We start from the raw sequence: 19,930 nt of genomic DNA, 5'->3' as shown, positions 1-19,930 counted from the left end.
AAAGAAGCTCGTTGTTAAGCACCATTGCCTTGGCATGGATGGGAGCTAGAATTTTCTGTGTAGAATGATCATAGAGAAAATTTCTCTTAAAATGAAGATAACCACACAGTGGGAAAACTATAGAATAACTAATGAGATTATGATGCTCCATTTTGTAGCAGATCATGAAACTTTAGGGAACTATTACTACTATATTCTTTGAAGATTATTTGGATTTCAGTGAATTTACCTGTATGATAAAACAGCATAATATAAAACGATAATTTTATTGGTCCCACTATCTGCCAGTTGGCGTGTTACTTTCGGCTACACTCTAAAGATTTTCAGCAACCATATACTACATAACATAAAGTGAAAAAGAATTTGAATATTTGATCGCCTTTTTATTCCCATCTATGACTTGAAACTAGTATAATATTTGTAAGAGACTGCAGAAGTATTTCAGAAATCTCACTTGTACACTTGTAGTTAGTAACCATGTAATAGATTTCCAAAATTGCAAGCTAATTACATTTCCTTTTTTATGTTGTAATTTTCCTCTGATAGTGGATATGTGAAATACTTGAATATGATCTATGTAGTTAGTTATTTTTTTATTTATTTACTTATTTCCTGATGATTTTATGATGTGCGCTCGGTCATTTTCTTCCCAACGACAGGAAATTTGAATGTCTCACTAAATGACAGAGTAGTGGAGAATAAAAATTGCTTCTGTGTAAATTTTATTAAAAGGGGTTTAAAGATTTTAATTAATTTGCAATGTTGTATATGATATACAGGATGTTTAAAAAGATTGCGCGATTAAGTAGCAATTTAACGGTGGTCGAAGACTCGTTATTCCAATTTAGAAAAAAATCTAACAGTATAATCTATAACATTTTCAGTCTATAAAAGTGTTGGTCTTGTAATAAATTTTATTCAAAATATACAAAATTTAAGTTCTTAGATGAAGTCTCTATAAAGAAAGGCCCAATTAATAAGTTATCCTTATCTTACTAAAGATGTTTTAGGGAAAAAGAAATAAGAAAAGGCTTTATAATTTGCAAAATTTATTCCGTAAGAAACATTGTAAAATCTGTGTGATATAAGTCATCTTTGCGGGAAGGAAACGTCATTATTATGGGTAGCATAAACGTTTAATTAAATAGAAACTTTAGAATTTTAACATTTTTGAGAACGGTAGTTTAAGACAAAGCTTGCTACGTTAATATTTGTCTAATATAGAGGATACTGCTGAAAAATATGCAGTTTCGTAATTTGATAAGCACCCTGAAATTTCTCCCTCACAATTTCTTTCTCTGCATGTTCGATGTAAAATTTAATTTTTGCATATGTTTATTAAATGTTGCCTCTGACAATTATTTCCAGAATCTGAAAAATATCTTATTTTGTTCAATTTTTAAATTGAAATCACAAGTTAATCCATTCAACAGAGATAGATTTAGCAGTGCTATACTATTAAGCATTCTGTATAATGTTAATTGCTTGTAATGTCACATGACGCTATATGTGATTTAGTGATTGGTGCATTTGCATTTAGTCAATATATTTTGCTAATTTTTAATGCAGAGCTTAATAGAAGAAAAGAACAGCCACGAATATAATAAAAGCTATTATTAAGTAAGAAATATATTTAACCAGCAAAACTAAATAAGCATTAACAAAAAATGTTTTTTCGTTTCAAACTAATTATTTTTCATAAGTTCTTCAGGCTGGTAAATAGATTCCTTTATCAGTCAGAATATCGTGTAAATTACCAGCTTTAAAAAAACTTATTTGACAACGTACAACATTGTCAGTAAGTAGGAACGATTATTTTATTTGTATCAAATAAAGCGTTGAACTGGCAAAAGAAGCCTTCCGTTACTAAAATTGAGGAGTTTCATAAATATAGCTTCATTCAAATTTAATAAAGTTAAGGGGGCTCATACACCTTAAACCCCTTAACACCCTTCGAATATGTGACTGTTGCAAGAATTGGGATATTTTATTCATTTTAAAATCAATTACTTCCAACCTTTTACAGATGACTACATAATATAGCTGCTTTGGAAACTAGTCACCAGAAAGTTTATGTTACCACAAATATTTTTGTAATTTAATCCGCTTTGTGACAAAATTTTTCGTCACGTTTCCACATTGCGCGCACGATATTTTAAAACTGGCTAATGGTACACACTTGCAATTTGATTGAATTCTTTATATGGGCCCTATCTCTTAACTAAACCAAAAATCTTATGAATATTTTAATATTAAAAAATTTTATGGATGAAAACATTACAGATTTTTTTAATAAAATACATTTTATAAACTCGACTCCAAACAAAATTAAAATTTAACGTGAAATTCTTAGAATTTTTGGTTCACAGTAGTTTTCAAATGTTATAAAAGCTATATATTAAATATGGAATTAAATTACGCAACAGAATGTTTTAAACTGTGCGCGCAAGGTGGAAACATGCCGAAACATTTTGTCACAAAGAAGATTAAATTATAAAAATATTTGTGGCAACACAAACTTTCTGATCACTATTTCAGAAGGCAGCTATATTATGTAGTCATCTGTAAAAAGTTGGAAGTAATTGCTTTTAAAATAAATAAGTTATCCCAATTCTTGCAACAGTCACATATTCGAAAATCTTATGGGTTTTGAGGTGTACGAGTCCCCTTAAACTTGTTTCCTTCTGCTTCTTGAAAATAGTAAACACCGCTCCTCAAAATGTATTCTAATCACATCAAAATAACATAATGTAAAAATAAAGTTTATGTTTTCGAAAAGATCTTCTTTTAAGGAAAAGCAAGCACGAATTAATATTTAAAAGAAGTAATGATTTTGTCATTCAGTTCTTTAGTTTAATTTATAAGTAGCCAATATAGTATGGAAAAGGTACGTTTGATATTTACTTCACTTTGCAACATTATGGTTGCAGCTTTCTGTAAAATGATCTTACGGGTGATCGGATGAAAACGCGCCCAGTATATTTATCGAAATTCTCCAAAGTTTGCTTTGCTTATAATGCTCAAATGTTTAACATTTCCTTGTCAGTATGTTTTATCTGAAAGTCAAAGCACTTGACAATTCAAAATTCTTATTGACGCTAAATATTCCTTTACTTGCTTTTATTTATAACATTACGATTAAACCATATAGTGTGTTATAAAAGTAAGAATTAAGATTTATTTGCTTATATTACTTATTTAAACTGCCGTATGTAGAAAGGAATTTAAGCTCGTTACTATTTAGAGTTTTTAACTGCATTATTAAATGTAGAATTTACGCTGAGTGAAGAGATTCCCAGATTTTTGTCATTATATATTATAGTCAATTATAGAAAATTTATGAATACTAAGCTTACGAATTAAAAAAAGAATAAAAACCGTCTTCTGTCTTAAATACACATTGCGATTTACTTTGTCAAATATAGCAAATAATGTCGTATTCTGATCAGAAAAGAGAACTCCTTTTAAGTTTGCAATATTTCTATAAAAAGTAGTTAACCATTCGTCATAATGCAATCGAAATTCCAAGAGTGCCTAAAAAGGATTGACGTTTGAAGTACAATCGTCATAATATGATAGTATAATGAAGAGGATTGAGCTTTGGAAAATTTATAGTTTCTGTATTTCATATGTTGAATTCCAACGCATTGCTGAGCAAATTTCGAATACCAGTACGATATTTCACGTGACTTCCAAATCTCGAGAATCTGGCAGCTCTAGTCGTTTCTATGGAAACAGAAAAACACAGACTGCGCCTGCAAGCTTTGTGATCACGCTAACCTTAGACCTGATTTCTTTTTCTATACGCTTGCAGGAAAGGGTGAAAACAAAGTCTTTAATAATAATGACACAGATAACCCTTGCGTGTCCTCGCCCACAAACTATAACGGATGTTAATAAATTCCTAAGTTCTTTCCTCAAAACCAGAAACTGAAGTTCTTGCGTGGTTAGAGTTTCAGATTTCTGTAAGCGTGTAGTGTGGTGAACGTAGAATTTTATTTTTTATTGCAAATGATCCAGAAATCCTGGTACAGTCACCCATTTTCCGTGCTCACTGAGGAAATAATAAACAGTGTCAAAAGGCAAAATCTAAAATTAAAGTGACTGACCACTTTCATGTGCGATAGAATAATTACATTGCTGTTCATATTCTCAGTTTTCTAAGGAAAAATAAATTATGTTCATTATCTATTCTAAGAACTCCAAACATATTTTGCTCTTAATATTTTATGATGCTCTTGTGGCTTAAATGTGTAGGGCAATTTATCCTCAACTAAATTCGGAGATGTTTCACGTTTTCAAGTAAATTCACAATAAATGTTTAATATAAATATTTGATTATAACTGAGACTTATATTTTTGGTAGGAAAAATGATTACGCTTCTTGACTTTTAATTACATTTTACAAGCATTGGTTGTTTACCTGGTTTATCCTTTCTCCTCAGATTTTTTCTATGGATTGCTACTTTCGTCAAACTTGGTTTGATCAACGACTGCGGTTTCAAAGTGGAAATCTGACAGTTTTATCCATGGATTGGAAATTTTTGCAACGGATTTGGACACCAGATACTTATTTCCTTAACGGAAAAATTTCATACTTGCACAAAGTATCTGCTCCTAACAAGTTCATAAGAATCCGATGTGATGGCCAGCTGAAATATTCAATGAGGTATAATAAAGAACTCTGGTTTATGGATTTTCATTAAATAATAATTTTTTTTAATCTCATATTTTTATTTGTTCACAGGTTAACCATCCAGACTAATTGTCCGATGCATTTAAGGAAATATCCTTTGGACAAACAAGCTTGTCCGCTCTTTATTGGAAGCTGTAAGTCATTTTCTTAAATATATTCCTTGTAAATGTATTGCACAAAGTTTCAGAGTTAGAATTAGGCGCATTATTAAAAAACATTAAAATTAGAAATGAGGAAATATTTGAAATATAATTCAATGAAAATTAACTATATCGATCAAATTCGAAAATTTGTATAACAAAAGGAGACTCACTATTTACTATGTGTACTTAACCTCAGTAGGAATTTTTACATCCTGGGATACTGATCAGATACTCAACAACCTTATACAAAAAGAAGTCAATATTCTTTCGACTGGTATCATTTTATAAAATCTTGTCTTTTAAACATACTTAACGAATGTAGTTTTTCAATACTAGTGCTAAGTTCAATAACCCGGTAAAATATTCTGTCAGATTTGATTTTTAAACTATGCAATCTTTGTTTCATTCCTTTCTGAGACTTCAAAACTGGCAATAAAATGCAATCCAAACTAACTTTGAGGACATATATCTCCCGCATTACAACAATTATTTTATCCCATTTTTCTTTTGTAGTAGACCTTTTATTAGTATCAGATTTTTTAATCGAAATAATCTTTAACAATAAAAGCCTCCACCTTTGTTTCCTGCAGTCGTTGGCTGAAACCAACAGCAGAGTCAAGCAGCTGAAACTCCAAATTTCAGTTTTTGCGAAAGAAGCAAGTAGTCATAAATGGTAGCATGAGTGACGAAGTTGATCTCATGTCTCTAGAGATAAGATACTAACTTAAGCCGATAAGATATTAACTTAGGATTCTGTATTTCTAGACTACTAAATCTGTTATATTCTCCATCACTTCCGATGGCTAAACCTGTCAGCGCTTTCACCCCGAGCCTTCCAATGGTCTTTCGTTTTCACCATGTGTCAAAAGTGAAACCAAATTATGCACACCATACTCCTATTTTGGTCATTCTGTGTGTGGCTTATTATGTTTTTGTTTTCACTGCATTCTAAGCATTATTTTAGATTTTATTTGTTATTTGCTATAACTTGATAAGTTGCGTTTAATTTTTAGAAACTCGATTATATAAATAATCGGTTTTTCTGTTTATGACATCTCGGCTTACGGAAAGGTGCTTAGTGATTGTCTAAACGCAGATAGCGTGGATAAAACGTGAGCTCAGATAACAGGATATGAATGAGTGTTTAATGAACTATTTTCAAGTGCGTGTAAATTGACATAAAATATGTATCGTAATCTATTAGCATATTCACTTTCCACTTTCGAAAAGATGGTTTAGCACGCGATGAAAATTAACTTCTAAACGTGTACTTCAGTTCCGTTTGCGTGTAACTCACTTTATTAGGGAAGGGAATATATAAATATCATTTGATGCAACACAAGAAAGACTTATTCTTCACAGATATGTAAATTAGTCATTGTTGAAAACGACGTTTTTCTGAAGCGTTTAAGCAGACGAATTTTTCTGCAAACAGAAGATTTAGAAGGACGATACAGTTATTTATAATTGGATACAATTAATTATAGCTCAGAAATGGTAACTGGATGAATCTCAACGTTGACATCCTGTCAGCCGACTTGAAGAAGGACACTCTATTAGATTTCGCTATTTGATTTGGTTTTGCCTACTCTATGAATACTAGCTTTTGGAAACATTTCGGAAAGAGGTCACTAATTGTCATCTGACTTAATTATCATCGTCCAAGGGTTACTGGTCCTTTTTTTGAAGATAAATATACGTATCGGTTTATTAGTTACGTTCGAAACACCGCGGCATCTCTAAGAATCATTGGATGGACAATAGCTGCGACTACTGTTCAACAAAAACTAGTTGGAAAAAGTTGTACTCCCAATAACTACAACGTTGTTCCCTATAAACGTAAAAGCCAGAGTAGCGAGATCATTGGTATGCAAACTGAAAACTGAAAAGCAGCTGCGTGCCTCAGTATCGAAAAGCAGCTGCGTGCCTCAGTAGTATATAGCTGCGTGCCTCAGTATAAACAAAGCTACGATAGGTCAAGACTTGCGCTAGAACGTGATATAAAGCGCATGTGAACGAGAAAGAAGAAAGAGTGTGGAACAAGCTCAGTAACAGTATTGAATGTAATGATTTCAGTGCTGGCAATATAAAGGTGTGAGATAGAGAGTTTCTCTAACGCATTATACCATCCTGTAAGTCCACGTATGGTAGCCACAAAAAATTTATAATACGGAACAGAAGCAGACTGCGTTACAAAACAACAGTTGGTTTAAGGAACTGAAGGATAATTTGCTGCTTATTAACGTGGAATATGGACCCTAGTATTAAGAAGACAACACTGGTTATTGATAAAGCAGAAAACTCAATGCTTGAAAGGAGTCAGACATTTACTTCTAACTTACTAAATATAAGAGAAACAGGAAAGTAAAAACAATAGATTTCGTTGTTTTTATGAAATTTATTTCTTTCTTAAAATGCCCAAACAGGCATATTTGCATCACTGACATCATTTCAGTAACTGCTAGTATATATCTGTGACTATAACATAAAAGCCTACCACTATAAAATAAGGTTGTTAAAATAAAGGCCGAGGAATGAGTTTTCTAGACACGATATAGTATAAAGGGTGCTCGGAAAATATCTGGAAAAAATGCAAAGAAATGTAGTAGGAACCGAAATAAACAGATTTTGTGATGCAGTGTGTGTTTCTAAGTCACGCTTTGAGGTGGTAGGGCACTTTTGAATCGGAGATAAATGTGTTTTACTGGAGTGAACTGTCATTCCCCTATGCAGGTACCGAGTAGTATACATTCGTCGCCGGAAAACGTAGCTCGCCGACATGAATTTTGTATGTATTGCTGCGGATGGAGAAATAACAGCTGTTCAAAAGAGAAACTTGGGAATGTTTCATTGCACCTCTTTTTAGTAAGGGATCCGTTTTAGCCTCAGCCCTATAGATAAAATTCCTCTTGGCAAGGTTCACATTCGTATAACAATGATTATTAAATTATAATGATTAAACACTATGTGGCAGAAAGAAAACACAAGCACTTCGCGCTTAGCAAAACTTACAAAGATTTGATTGCCACCATTTTATACCTAATTGCAAATGATATATCTATCAGAATTATGAGCGAGGTTTCGATGAAGGATTTAGATTAGTAGTGAATGTATTTTACTCTCTAAAACTGAGTTTAGACAGAAAACGCGCACCTGTTTTGTATTTGCGAAAGCGCTTTTTTTGGAGTACCAAAATGATTTTCTATAAGTTTATGACTAATCTAGGACTACATTGAATTTTTTCCCACAAATTTAAACAAAGCTACGATTTTTAATTTTATTAATTGATTTTATTTTATTAGTTGATGTCTAACTTTGTCTTCTCTGTAGTATAATGATTGCTGCTTTTAAATTTCCTAATCACACATAGAATTTTCAGAATTCATTTTAAATTTATTCTTATTTAGTTGCGTATACATCAAAAGATGTTTTATACAAGTGGAATGGACCTCATCCAGTGGCAGTCGCTGATGATGTGACATTATCGCAGTATGATTATCTTGATATTCAGTTAGCAAATCATACAAAAGGAGAATCAGAAGGTAAGAAATAGTAAGACTCTCATGATAGTAAGTTTTAAATTAGAATATATTTATTTGCACAAAATAAAATAAACTTGCTTGTACTTTAATATATATGTTTTTAGTTTGATCTTTAGTAAATTTCAGCAACTTTATAAGTTCATGCTTCGAAGAAAGTTATTTAGATTTTAACTAGTTATACAAAGTAACTATGAACATAGGCGTTCATCAATTTTGTACGAATACTGTGATTCTGAAATCCTGATATACGTAGTATTTTAGAGCATTTTAATTTATTTGAGCTTAACTATTTTTTTTTTTTGTACTTACGCTAGTAAAAACAGATTTTACTTTGAAATTCATTAAAATCATGAAATATTCACGTTTGTCCCATGGATTCATGGAAAAAAAAAACAAAGGAAAGAAAATCAATGACGTAAACGCTGTTTATTCTTCTGTTGCAAAGTACATAGTCGTAATAACAAACCATGATTTGAGGTGATAATTAAAGCGACATCACAGTGAAAATTTCATACCTGAGACCATGTAGAGTATTGTGATAAAATATTTTGGAAAACATTTTTTGTAATCACTTTTTGAAAATGTGTTGCATATTTCTAATAAAATGCTCACTGGTTTATTTAAAATAGAGATACTACAGATTTGGTAAATTATGATTAGTTGGTATTTAACTGATATCCTCTCACGAGGATACCTGTAACCAAGCATTCGCGTCTATTGAAACAAGTTTCTAAGTATCATATATTATTTTCTTTACAATTTATTTTCACTACGAGGACAAAATAAAGCATTTGGGCCATTTCACTTAACCAGCTCTTAAATTTGAGATGTGAGACTAAGTTTTTTACTTTCCCTCGAAGTTCAAAAAGTGAGAAACAGATTATTTATACAGACATGCCAAATGCAACTGAAGCAATATCTCTTTACCTTAAAACAGGCGAGGAGACATTAGTTTGGTGACAATTGGATTCGAATAATATTTTGAAGCGTTGTGTGGAAAACACTAATGATTCTAAAAGCTTTTTTTCGAATAGATAATATGCAGGTTATTTTTATTACTCTTTATCACTTCATTTACAGCTGCAGTAATCACAAGCCTTTCAGGTTAAAATGTAACAGCAGAAATAGACCTTTTTCCTTTTAAAAGTAGTTTTGGGCTGGCTGCATGGGTGTTTTCGTGGTTTTTCCCATGTGTAACGTGTATACTAGCCAGTTTCCCTTAGAAAGTCCTCCACGAAGGCATCCCTCCCCGTAAGCAGAGAGTATCGTAAAAAATGATAATATTTCAGAAATGTGTTGCCCTAAAATTACTAAAGATATTGCATTGATATAAATTTTAAAGAAATAATAATAATTTTTTCTGTATGGTTTAATAGGTTTCGATATAACGCCTTCTGTCACATAGTAGACCATGAGACTGTCAGTAATCTCGTTTTGATCTCTCTGTATTAAGAATTACATTTACAATGGCTATTATTCTTTGCCATGGCGTTGGACAACCTAAATGCTTTCATCCATTTAATGTTTCACATTTTGCTGCACAACCCAAGGAATCAACAGGACATCTGTTAAACCAGCGTATTGGCCCTGACCTCTCATTCTACGAACTGGGAAAGTTCTCATTCATACCTTTAATCAAGCAGCCGTTAGAAAGTGCATGAGTTCGCTGCTTGTTAAAATTTATCCGAGATAACATCGATTCACATTGCCTCAGAAAATCGAAGCTGTACTGTAGAACCTAGTTTGCACTAAATGCCGTATATCTGTATAGATGTAAAAATTACAATGCAGGTTAACGATATTCGTAAATTCTATGTAAAATTTTCCAAAAATTGCTGAAAATTTCATTTAACAAATGATTAGATTCTTGAGTTTTCACACTACTTTTCAGCATACGAAGGAATCTGAAATACTGGCTGTACTTGAAGTAAAATTAATGCATTTTTATCCTAAGTACACTAAAATACTAAATACAAAAATGATATATTCTGTTTTATGAAGCTCTTTCGTTGTATAAATTTCTTTAAAATATAATTTAGAAGCTTTTGCAACACTTAATCATGTGCTACGCACCGAAAATTATCAACTCAAATCTGGTTGATTGAGACATTAAATAAAAAAAGGCACCCAGCCGGTATAGTGGTTAGCGTGACTAACTGCCGTGTCGTAGTGCCCGCGTTGGAATTCCGGTGAAGGCATGGATGTTTGTAAATGTATAGCGTCGGTGCGGTATGCGGTACCTTAAATATGCGGCGAGTCGAAAGTCCTTTCGTGTGGTTTGGTGGAAGGGAAGAGGGATGGGAAACCCTTGGGGGCGGAAGTGAGCCAAAATCGCACTATCACCCGTTAGATGTTCAAGGCTAACGACAGACGTAATCTAGCGCTCCTTGCCACGAGGAATTTCGTGTGATTGGGCTGACTACATCAGACAAGTGAGCATAAGCAACAACAACAACAAATAAAAAAAAATTAGTTTAGAGGGCACTTGGGAAATGTTAGGTAATCAAAAATATCTGATAGTTTTTATCTTCAAAGCTTCCGCCAGTTATTTTGAGGTCTTTCTTTATGCATAAAATTCAACGAAGAGAATAATATGTGCAAAAGTATTTCGTTTGAAATTCAAAGAGAAAACAGTCAAATATTAAAAAATAGGTCAATATTATTAATTTTACTTTCTACTAAAACTAAATTTTACTAATTTTACTTTCTACTAAAAGTACCAAAACGGTTAATTTAAGTATCATGAAAAGATGTTCACACAATAGATTCTCTTCTTATTGAGCTTTTCTGAACAATGAAACTTTCTCCTTTCCGTCAATAACTAATTTTGTTAAAAAAATTCCCTCTGCTTCTGAAAGAGAAAAAATTTATATTTAAATTGTTAAAGTGCACTGCTGACAAAAACTGTAACACCAGGAAGAAAAGCAAATAGCATAACCTTATTTACTATACATACACAGTATAACGGGAAAAGACATGATTAAATTTGCAGATGGTTTAGGGTATACACAGTTTGCAGAATTCGGAACACAGCGTTGTCACCTCTGGCAGTAATAACGGCTGTTATCCTGCTGGGCATCGATAACCCATAACCAGGTTTTCTGAACGAGTGAGAGATCTGAATTACGTGCTGACACCGGCAACAGACCAATATCCACCAGACCGAGGAAGTTCCTGCATTATTTTGCTGAAAAACGGTGTCATGCAGGCATCAAAGATAAGGCACAGACAAGAGTTTTAACATGCCAGAAATGTAACAGTGTCAGTCCACATTACAGCTATGCGAACAAGAGATGACTGTGATGTGTACCCAATAACACATCATTCCAACCCTCCAGGTGGTGTGCCCGTAAGACAACGAAGAACGCAAGCTGGCAACATTCGTTCACCTCGATGCCTCCACACATAGATCTGTCCATCATGATATTGTAAGCAGAGCTGGGGGTTCATCTAAGACAGGGTTTCTTAAACGTTTTTCAGTCCCTAACCCTTTTTATCACTGATATTATTTCGCGACCCCCAGAACCCCATAATGTGTAAAAACATTTTGGAGGACCTCATAAGTACTGCGCAAATCCGACACACGCGTGAGTGAAACTGTCAATTTGTTCACTTGTATTGTAATATACTACTGCAGTTTTATGTCATTAACTTTATTTTATAATTTTATGACAGAACAATATGAAAATTTTAAATAAGTAACAGACGAAATGACAGCGTCACGTGCAAAGCAAGGAAAATGAAAGTTTATATTATAAAAAGAATACGTAGAAACATTTTCGTTTTTCTTTGTCTGTATTGTCTTATATTTATCTATTTTCAGATAGATTGTGTAAAAATATTTGTTAATTGTAAAATTATAATAAGTTAAGAAAATATCAAAACTGCTAAAATTTTTGGCGAAAACCTTGCTGCATGTCCCGCGAAACCCCTGGGGGTCGCGACCCACATTTTAAGAGAGCCTGATCTAAGAAAATGATGTGGTGCCATTCCTATGCTAAGTGATATCGTTCGTCGCACCACTGTAGGCCCGTCTGTCTCTACTGCAGCGTAAATGAAAACTACAACAATGTTCTTCGTGCTGACAGTCCGTGGTACTGTAGTCGTCGACACACCGTCCGTAGACACTCCTCGTCGTGAGCACAAGCCACATTCCTGACTCAGAATACGTGACTTGGCTATACAATCCTCCGCAAGGCCAAGAGGACAGCATCCCTATTCTCTCGGATTTTAGTGGCTTGGAGCCGCTGAGATGCTGCATGCCGTTCAGTGACCCTCCTGGAACCATGCATTCCATATTCGCCTAATAGTTCTGGAATGCCGAAAAACACGGGCATCAATGTCGCAGAACGGCAAACCACAGTCCCAATAGAAGCACAATCGTGCAGCTGTCGAATTCCGATATACACAATTTAGATGGCATTACTCATGCCTGCTTTGTGAATATGCACTGTAATGCAAGTCTCAGCATGTAATGCCTTTCATGCAAATTGGAGATTTTTGCATGATGTAGCAATTTTAATCTCCAACAGTGTATTCTAGTAAATTATCGGAACTAAGACAGTGTCGAATCACACACAATATTTTAAAGAATAAATTATGCATTTCAAGAATTTCCTTTCTTTCCACTGACAGCGAGGCAGTCGATCCACTGGGGCAGTTAGCATATAGGCCAGATAGCCCTGCTGTCGGAATTAAATTGATCCAGATAACACACTTTGGTTCATATTGTGCTCAAGATGAGTGCTGGGGGGCGATGCAAATAAATGCTGGGCGAGACGATAGTGCAGTGATGGAAGAAGGGTGCATTGCAGGTGAGGAGAACAATTTCCACTTACACATTTACAGAGGTATAGATAGATGGTTACAACAGGCATCCATAAAGTGAACAATAAATGAGTACTGCATAATATATGAGCAATTAACAGAGTGACTAATAAAACAATAAAAATAATACATAAAATAAGGTAAAATACTAAATAGCAATAATAAAATTTCTAAAACATAAAAGACTAAAAAGCAAAATAGTACATAAAGAAAATAAGGCAAGACAGTAAAAATAATACATAAAATAAAGCAAAATACATAATTCAAAGTTCAAAATTCAGGGTTCACAGTTCAAGGAAATAAGAATAAACAGAAAAGATCAGAAAAAGCTAATGTAAGATAAAATAAATTAACTACAAGTACAGAATATATGGGGGCTGTGCTGGTGACGTGGATGGCAGCCGAGAACTACTCCAGCCTGTATGAGATTTTACGTGCAATTTTAATGCATTCACGTATGCGTTTCAATGCATAACAATTTTTCGAAGTAGCTTCGGTCCTTGCATGGATGCGGTCCACTATTGGCTGCCTAAGATGATGTTCGGCAGTCTCTGCAAACGAACACATAGTGGTCCGGATCTCCTGCCATCCCGCATGAGCAATGGTCGTTTTCGCGTCATCTGAAACGATGCAGGTAAGTCATGAAGGGACCATACCCTGTTAGCAACTGAGTGAAAAGAGGGGAGCAATTCAAGTACTAAATTTTAAATGGACTGTTTTACAGATTTCATTTAATTACAAAAATAGGTTTAATTACTTATAGATTTTGGTCATTTTAAGGCTGCTGTGTCACTAAATTTTTGTTAGTAAGCATAATTGGAGGAAATAGTGAGTAACAACCTGCAACTATCTTTTACAACCCTACTATTAACCTCCGTGGTTTGCTAATGAAATAACTGTTCTTATTGCGTAATTTTCGTTACTTTATATGGACTTTCTTACGCAACAAACATTTTAACTGAAACACGTAGACACAAAAATGTAGATATGAATTAATAGAGAATGTTGCATTAAGAAATAAAATATGAATTAAATGTATAAGAGTATTTCCGAAGTCATTAAATCATAAAACTGTTCTGAGATATTTTAACATTTCGCTATAATTCACCATTCTGATTCAAATAACATTCAAGTTTAGAATAATGTTTCGGTCTTAAATTTTACAGACTACTTAATGAGGGATTTGACAATGTATTAAACCGTTAATATTATTAAAACTCTTTGTATGGTATGTAAACATTTACATGAAGAAATGCTTTAACTATTTTTAAACGCAGGGCAAATAGAAATGTTACGAATCTCGCAGATAAAAGAATGGTGATATTTTTCATATTAGATCTTTTAGCCAGTAGCAGTGCTTTATACCATGAATTGTAGGCCATATATAGCGCGTGGTCAAGACCTATTTTTTCATAATCATGAGCTGTATTCTTTTACAGTTGTCGTAGACAAGCAAAACTGTCCTCAGTATTTCTGTTTGCTTCTGTGAACTATCAAAGGTCTTGTTTTGTTCCTTTTTTAATGACTATAATCGTCGCAATACTTAATATTTAAAAACGACTGAAGAAGAAAAAGACATAAACAGTTTTTGAGCAACAGATCGCCCTGCTGAAATATTCAAATGTACCGTTGAATTTTTATTTCTCCCTTAACTCTCTAGTTTTATGTCACGTAAACAAATTGCGTGTTCTGAGTTCCATATTACGCATTAATATTATTAGTGCTCACATTTTGTAATTTGTGATACGTGTTTTTTCCAAGGTTTGGTTTCTATGTACATGTTTTTAAAACAAATGTAATTAAGTGTGTTTTCCGAGAATGTAAAATGATTTCTATTTGCCTAGAATTATTAGAAGCATATTAATTTACAGCATTTTACAGCATATATATATTTACAGCATTTGTTTCACTTTTTATTCGTTGGCACATTTTAAGCTGTCATTACTCGAAATAAAGCAAAATTTCTGTGTTTTATGCCATTTTTTTAATTTGAGCTCAGTAATCTGAAACCTGCTTTAAAATTCTAATCTTTCATATAATTTTGATGTGTGTAGAGTTATTATGCTATTTTGAAGCAGGAAGACATGAAAAATATGCAATGCCCTCCCCGGAACTCGCACCGGAACCTCTCGAATACCTGTCGAGTGTCCTACCGTTATACCACGAAGGCATGCAGAAAGGACGGAAAAATATCCTTACATGTGGATTTATATTTCCTTATTAAAATAATAATGGCTTAATTCTAACTGAAAAGCGAATATTAATTGCATTCATATTATAAGAACTACTTTCGAAACTATTAAAATTGCATCCTTAAAAGTGATTCCTAAACTAGAAACCATGTTTTTTACTGAAGAGCTATAAAACAGAGGAGAAACGGCAAACATAAAAAATAACTGCAATCTTTATGTACAATTAAATACTTACATTATTCAGAATTGATGGATATATGAAACAAACAGCGGACGAGGAAAAATGCCTTCCTTCTGCTCTAATAATATCGAATGCGGCTAAAGATCTGTCCATTTTGTTTGAATCCTTATCTTTAGTATATGAGTAATCATTTACATATGCTACACAATATATATATATCTGCTCATAGAATTTGCATCTGAAACTTAAAAAAATATTAGTCCATTTCTGGAGAATTCCTTGATCCTTAGTAATGGATTCCTGGCGGTTACTAAGGATTCTTGGAGAATCCTTGGTAACTTCAAGATAACGCCTGAAAATATAAGTCAGGAACGTGTTCTCCATTGTAATTTTAGTTCGAAAAATTGATATACTGATCCTTCACGAATAAATTTAATTTTCTCTCTTGCATTTTTTCTTACAGCATTCTTCTAATTCCTACCTTCTATCTGTTCTTAATCTATTTGATCTGTATCTTTTTTTACACCATTCTTTCTCATAGCACAATTTTAGAATTTACTACCTTCATGGAAATGGCAACTTCATCGATGTGAGATATATTTATTTGAAAAGGGAGCTCAAATTTCTTCGATGACAGTGGTAATTAAATTTGCATTTTGTATTTATCATTGGTAAATTTCACGTAATTATGTACTCATATTTGAATCCAAAGGCGAAAATAATGAAGATGGTAGAAAACAGCGATAAAAAAGAACCAGCTACAAAAAGTGAATTAATAAATAAACCCAAATAAATAAATAATATAAAAATAAAAATATAAACAAAAGGAAAAATAACGATACATAGTGATAAGAGCATTATTTTTCTATATATAAAGTATAATATTAAGGCGTCCAAAAACATAAGTTTGAAAATAAAAGAAGGTAGTAGAGGAGGTTGAAAAAGTTTATTTTCTTTCGGTGTCCAAAGAAAACTAAACAAGGAGAAAATATCGCAGTTGTAAAATATCGTAGTAGAAAATAAAGCAGTGCGAAAAAAAGCTTCGCAGTTTTAAAACATCTTTGTGCAAATGATAGTAAGAAAGAATAAAACACCTATAAATCCTCTCATGATCATATTATCGTAATTATTATCATGCGATAATAATTATGATGATTCCTAACATGATGATTCAGATAGTGTCTGCTCATTCTTTCTATATTAATTCCTTGAGTTTCCCCGGCACCTGTTCCGGATGCTCCTCATGAAGCTGAGGTGGCTACTTTAATACTGGTGTTTGGGCACGACTGTCTTCGTGCTCATTTATTTCGTTTTAATATTGTCGACTCCTGTATGTATTTTAGCGTTCAACTGGAGAAGGCATGACCGCTGCTCACATTAACGAATGTCCGCATTATTTCATTTTAATTGTCTTATGGAAAACTATTGACATATAAAACGAAAACATCGTGAAGTAAGCAAAACAAGGGTAAAACGTCGTCGTACAGTACGGTGGTAAGAGAAAATATCGCAATTCTAAAATATCATGGTAGAAAATGAAGCGGTGCGCAGAAGAAACTTTGCAATTTGGAAAACATCGATGTACAAAGGATCGTAGTAAAACATAAAGCGCCTGCAAATCATCTCGTGATGATATTTGAGAGAGAAGCAAGAGACCCTCGAACCCTTCATTCGGAGTGTTGTCTCTTAAAATTAGAGGCCGTGAGAACAGAGCAGAAGGCGTGCTGTCACCTGCATGGTGCTCAAGGCTCATGTCAAACGATTGAACATTAAGGCTCATGTCAAACAATTGAACATTAAGGCTCATGTCAAACGATTGAACATTAAGACTCATTCGTAACAAGGCTCATGTCAAGGCTCATTAGTGAAAAGGTTACGAAAAACTGTAACATTACATTTATGTCTGAAACGGCAAACATAAAAAATAACTGCAATCTTTATGTACAATTAAATACTTACATTATTCAGAATTGATGGATATATGAAACAAACAGCGGACGAGGAAAAATGCCTTCCTTCTGCTCTAATAATATCGAATGCGGCTAAAGATCTGTCCATTTTGTTTGAATCCTTATCTTTAGTATATGAGTAATCATTTACATATGCTACACAATATATATATATCTGCTCATAGAATTTGCATCTGAAACTTAAAAAAATATTAGTCCATTTCTGGAGAATTTCTTGATCCCTAGTAATGGATTCCTGGCGGTTACTAAGGATTCTTGGAGAATCCTTGGTAACTTCAAGATAACGCCTGAAAATATAAGTCAGGAACGTGTTCTCCATTGTAATTTTAGTTCGAAAAATTGATATACTGATCCTTCACGAATACATTTTATTTTCTCTCTTGCAGTTTTTCTTACAGCATTCTTCTATTTCCTACCTTCTATCTTCAAATTGAATTTGGTTTCTTGATTGATATTATGACGAGGTTCTAAAGAAAATACACTTTCAACAATAAATTTTTAAATGAATGCTCCCTTTATTGTAATCTATTGTTTTAATGTGGACTAAAATGAAACAAACAAGCAGTTTTAAAATTGAGAATAAATAGTGACTGTTTAATCTATTTTTCTTTTTAATTAAATTTTTCTTCGACTACTACATGAAAATATGTGTTTATACATAAATAAGCACGAATTTCTTTATTTCTACCCAAAACTGGACTTTTGATGGCGTTTCGTTTCTGATAAAGTTTGTAGCCTTTGAGAGAAATTAATAGAAATTCTCGCTTTTTAATGATTAATAAAAATAATGTAAACAGTGACTTTAAATAATTAAAATCTTTGCAACGTACACGTAAGTGAAATGTTTTTTGGGGCGGCCAGTTTGAGGCTATTGTATTGCACCATTATTCAGTATTTTGTAATACTGAATCACTTAAATCACTTAAATTTGCTGAATATTAGAAAAATGAAGTTCAACAGCCTTGCAGCAGTATGAAACTTGGAATGAATTTGCCGTATATAAGTTTAGTTGTAATCTTCTAAATCAGATTTTATCGGCTATGTATTTATACAGGATGTCGCAGAAGATGTATATACATTTTGGGTGCCTATAAAAGCACTGTTTATTAAAATAATCCAAAATTTAATCCGAAGTAAAAAAGAAAGGAATGTACATCATTAGAACTTATAGCAGATATTCGAACAAAGATCACCATGGCCGGTCAGTGGATGAATTTTAAAATCGCTGAACACTGGTATTTCAATCGGGGTTCAAATCCCATTGAGCGGAGACTGTATGGGAGCATTTGTAGTTTTTTTCGTGTGTTGCATGAATACGAGCCAGTTTACTTTAAAACGCCCTCCTCGAAAGCAGCCATTCTCTTAGGCACGTAGCTCTCGAATGCTTTACGGTAATCGAAATGAATCGAAACAAACAGATTATCATTCTAATTTTAGTAATAGCGTATACAAATAGAACTGAAAACTACATGAATGACTTTATTGGTGTTTTGAGTGCATTCACTATTAAATGACAACTTCTAAGTAATTGACTTATCTGGTTTATACTATAAATTTGATGTGTTCATATTAAATAACGTTTTGCCATTATATCCAGAAAATAAAAAGACAAATTGTCGATGGTAAGAAGTAATACTGCATACTAGTGTAGTTGCCGTAAGTAAGAAGTGCATAGTACATTTCTTGCTTCACTTACCCACAATACCCACAATTTTTTGAAGAGTTTGAGCTTAAATTAACTGTATTAAAAGAATATTACAGTAAAAATAAAATTTTAAATTTCAAGTCTTTTTTTTTCCTCCTGAACACCCAGTAACATCATATATAAAGCCGATGGACACTGGTATTTCCTTCTGGGTTAAAATACTGCGAACGGGTTGGTTGCATGGGTTTTCCTCATATGTAACCTGAATTGAAATTAAATTCCTTTCGAAATTCCTTCACGAAAGCTTCTGAACAAAGGCTCGTAAAAGGATGCTAGAGCCTCGAAAAAACGTTACTAGGGTCAAGGTGAAGTTGCTGCTGTAGATAGCTATTGTGTTTGATTTAATTTAATAAATTTAAATCCTTAATTTCTCCATGTGAATTAAAAATAAAAGACAAATTAAGCAGACTTTGTACTTTCTGTTCTTTTCGATTTCGCAGCTACTACAAACTAACACATAATAAAATAGTGTTAATAATGTTAATAAAAGCAATTATATTTACTGCACAAAATCGCAAAAGTCCTCATTGAAATCTAGGAATAAAGCTTCAAAATAAAATTTTTTGTACATAATTCATATCTGGAGACACAAAGGAGCTATAAAATAAGAAAACAGATCAGAATAATGTAACTTTCTCTAATATTCCTCCACCAGTTCTGGTTTGGTTTATGTC

At 33.0% G+C, this 19,930-nt stretch overlaps 1 protein-coding gene across 1 annotated transcript in view; it reads left to right on the top strand.

The window, feature by feature from the left end:
* Positions 1-19,930, top strand: part of LOC118186882 (gamma-aminobutyric acid receptor subunit alpha-6-like) — an 81,116-nt gene that overhangs the window by 38,346 nt on the left and 22,840 nt on the right. The window contains exons 4-6 of the mRNA XM_085807289.1: positions 4,446-4,669; positions 4,748-4,830; positions 8,247-8,381. Of these exons, the coding sequence (XP_085663415.1) occupies positions 4,446-4,669; positions 4,748-4,830; positions 8,247-8,381 (442 nt within the window). The remainder of the gene's footprint in view (positions 1-4,445; positions 4,670-4,747; positions 4,831-8,246; positions 8,382-19,930) is intronic.

The sequence above is a fragment of the Stegodyphus dumicola genome, chromosome X1 (genome assembly GCF_044657685.1).
Source record: "Stegodyphus dumicola isolate Sdum_Otavi_A_Nest chromosome X1, ASM4465768v1".
NCBI lineage: Eukaryota > Metazoa > Arthropoda > Arachnida > Araneae > Eresidae > Stegodyphus > Stegodyphus dumicola.
The sequence above is the reverse complement of the archived record's forward strand: the minus strand, read 5'-3'. Positions and strand labels throughout refer to the sequence as shown.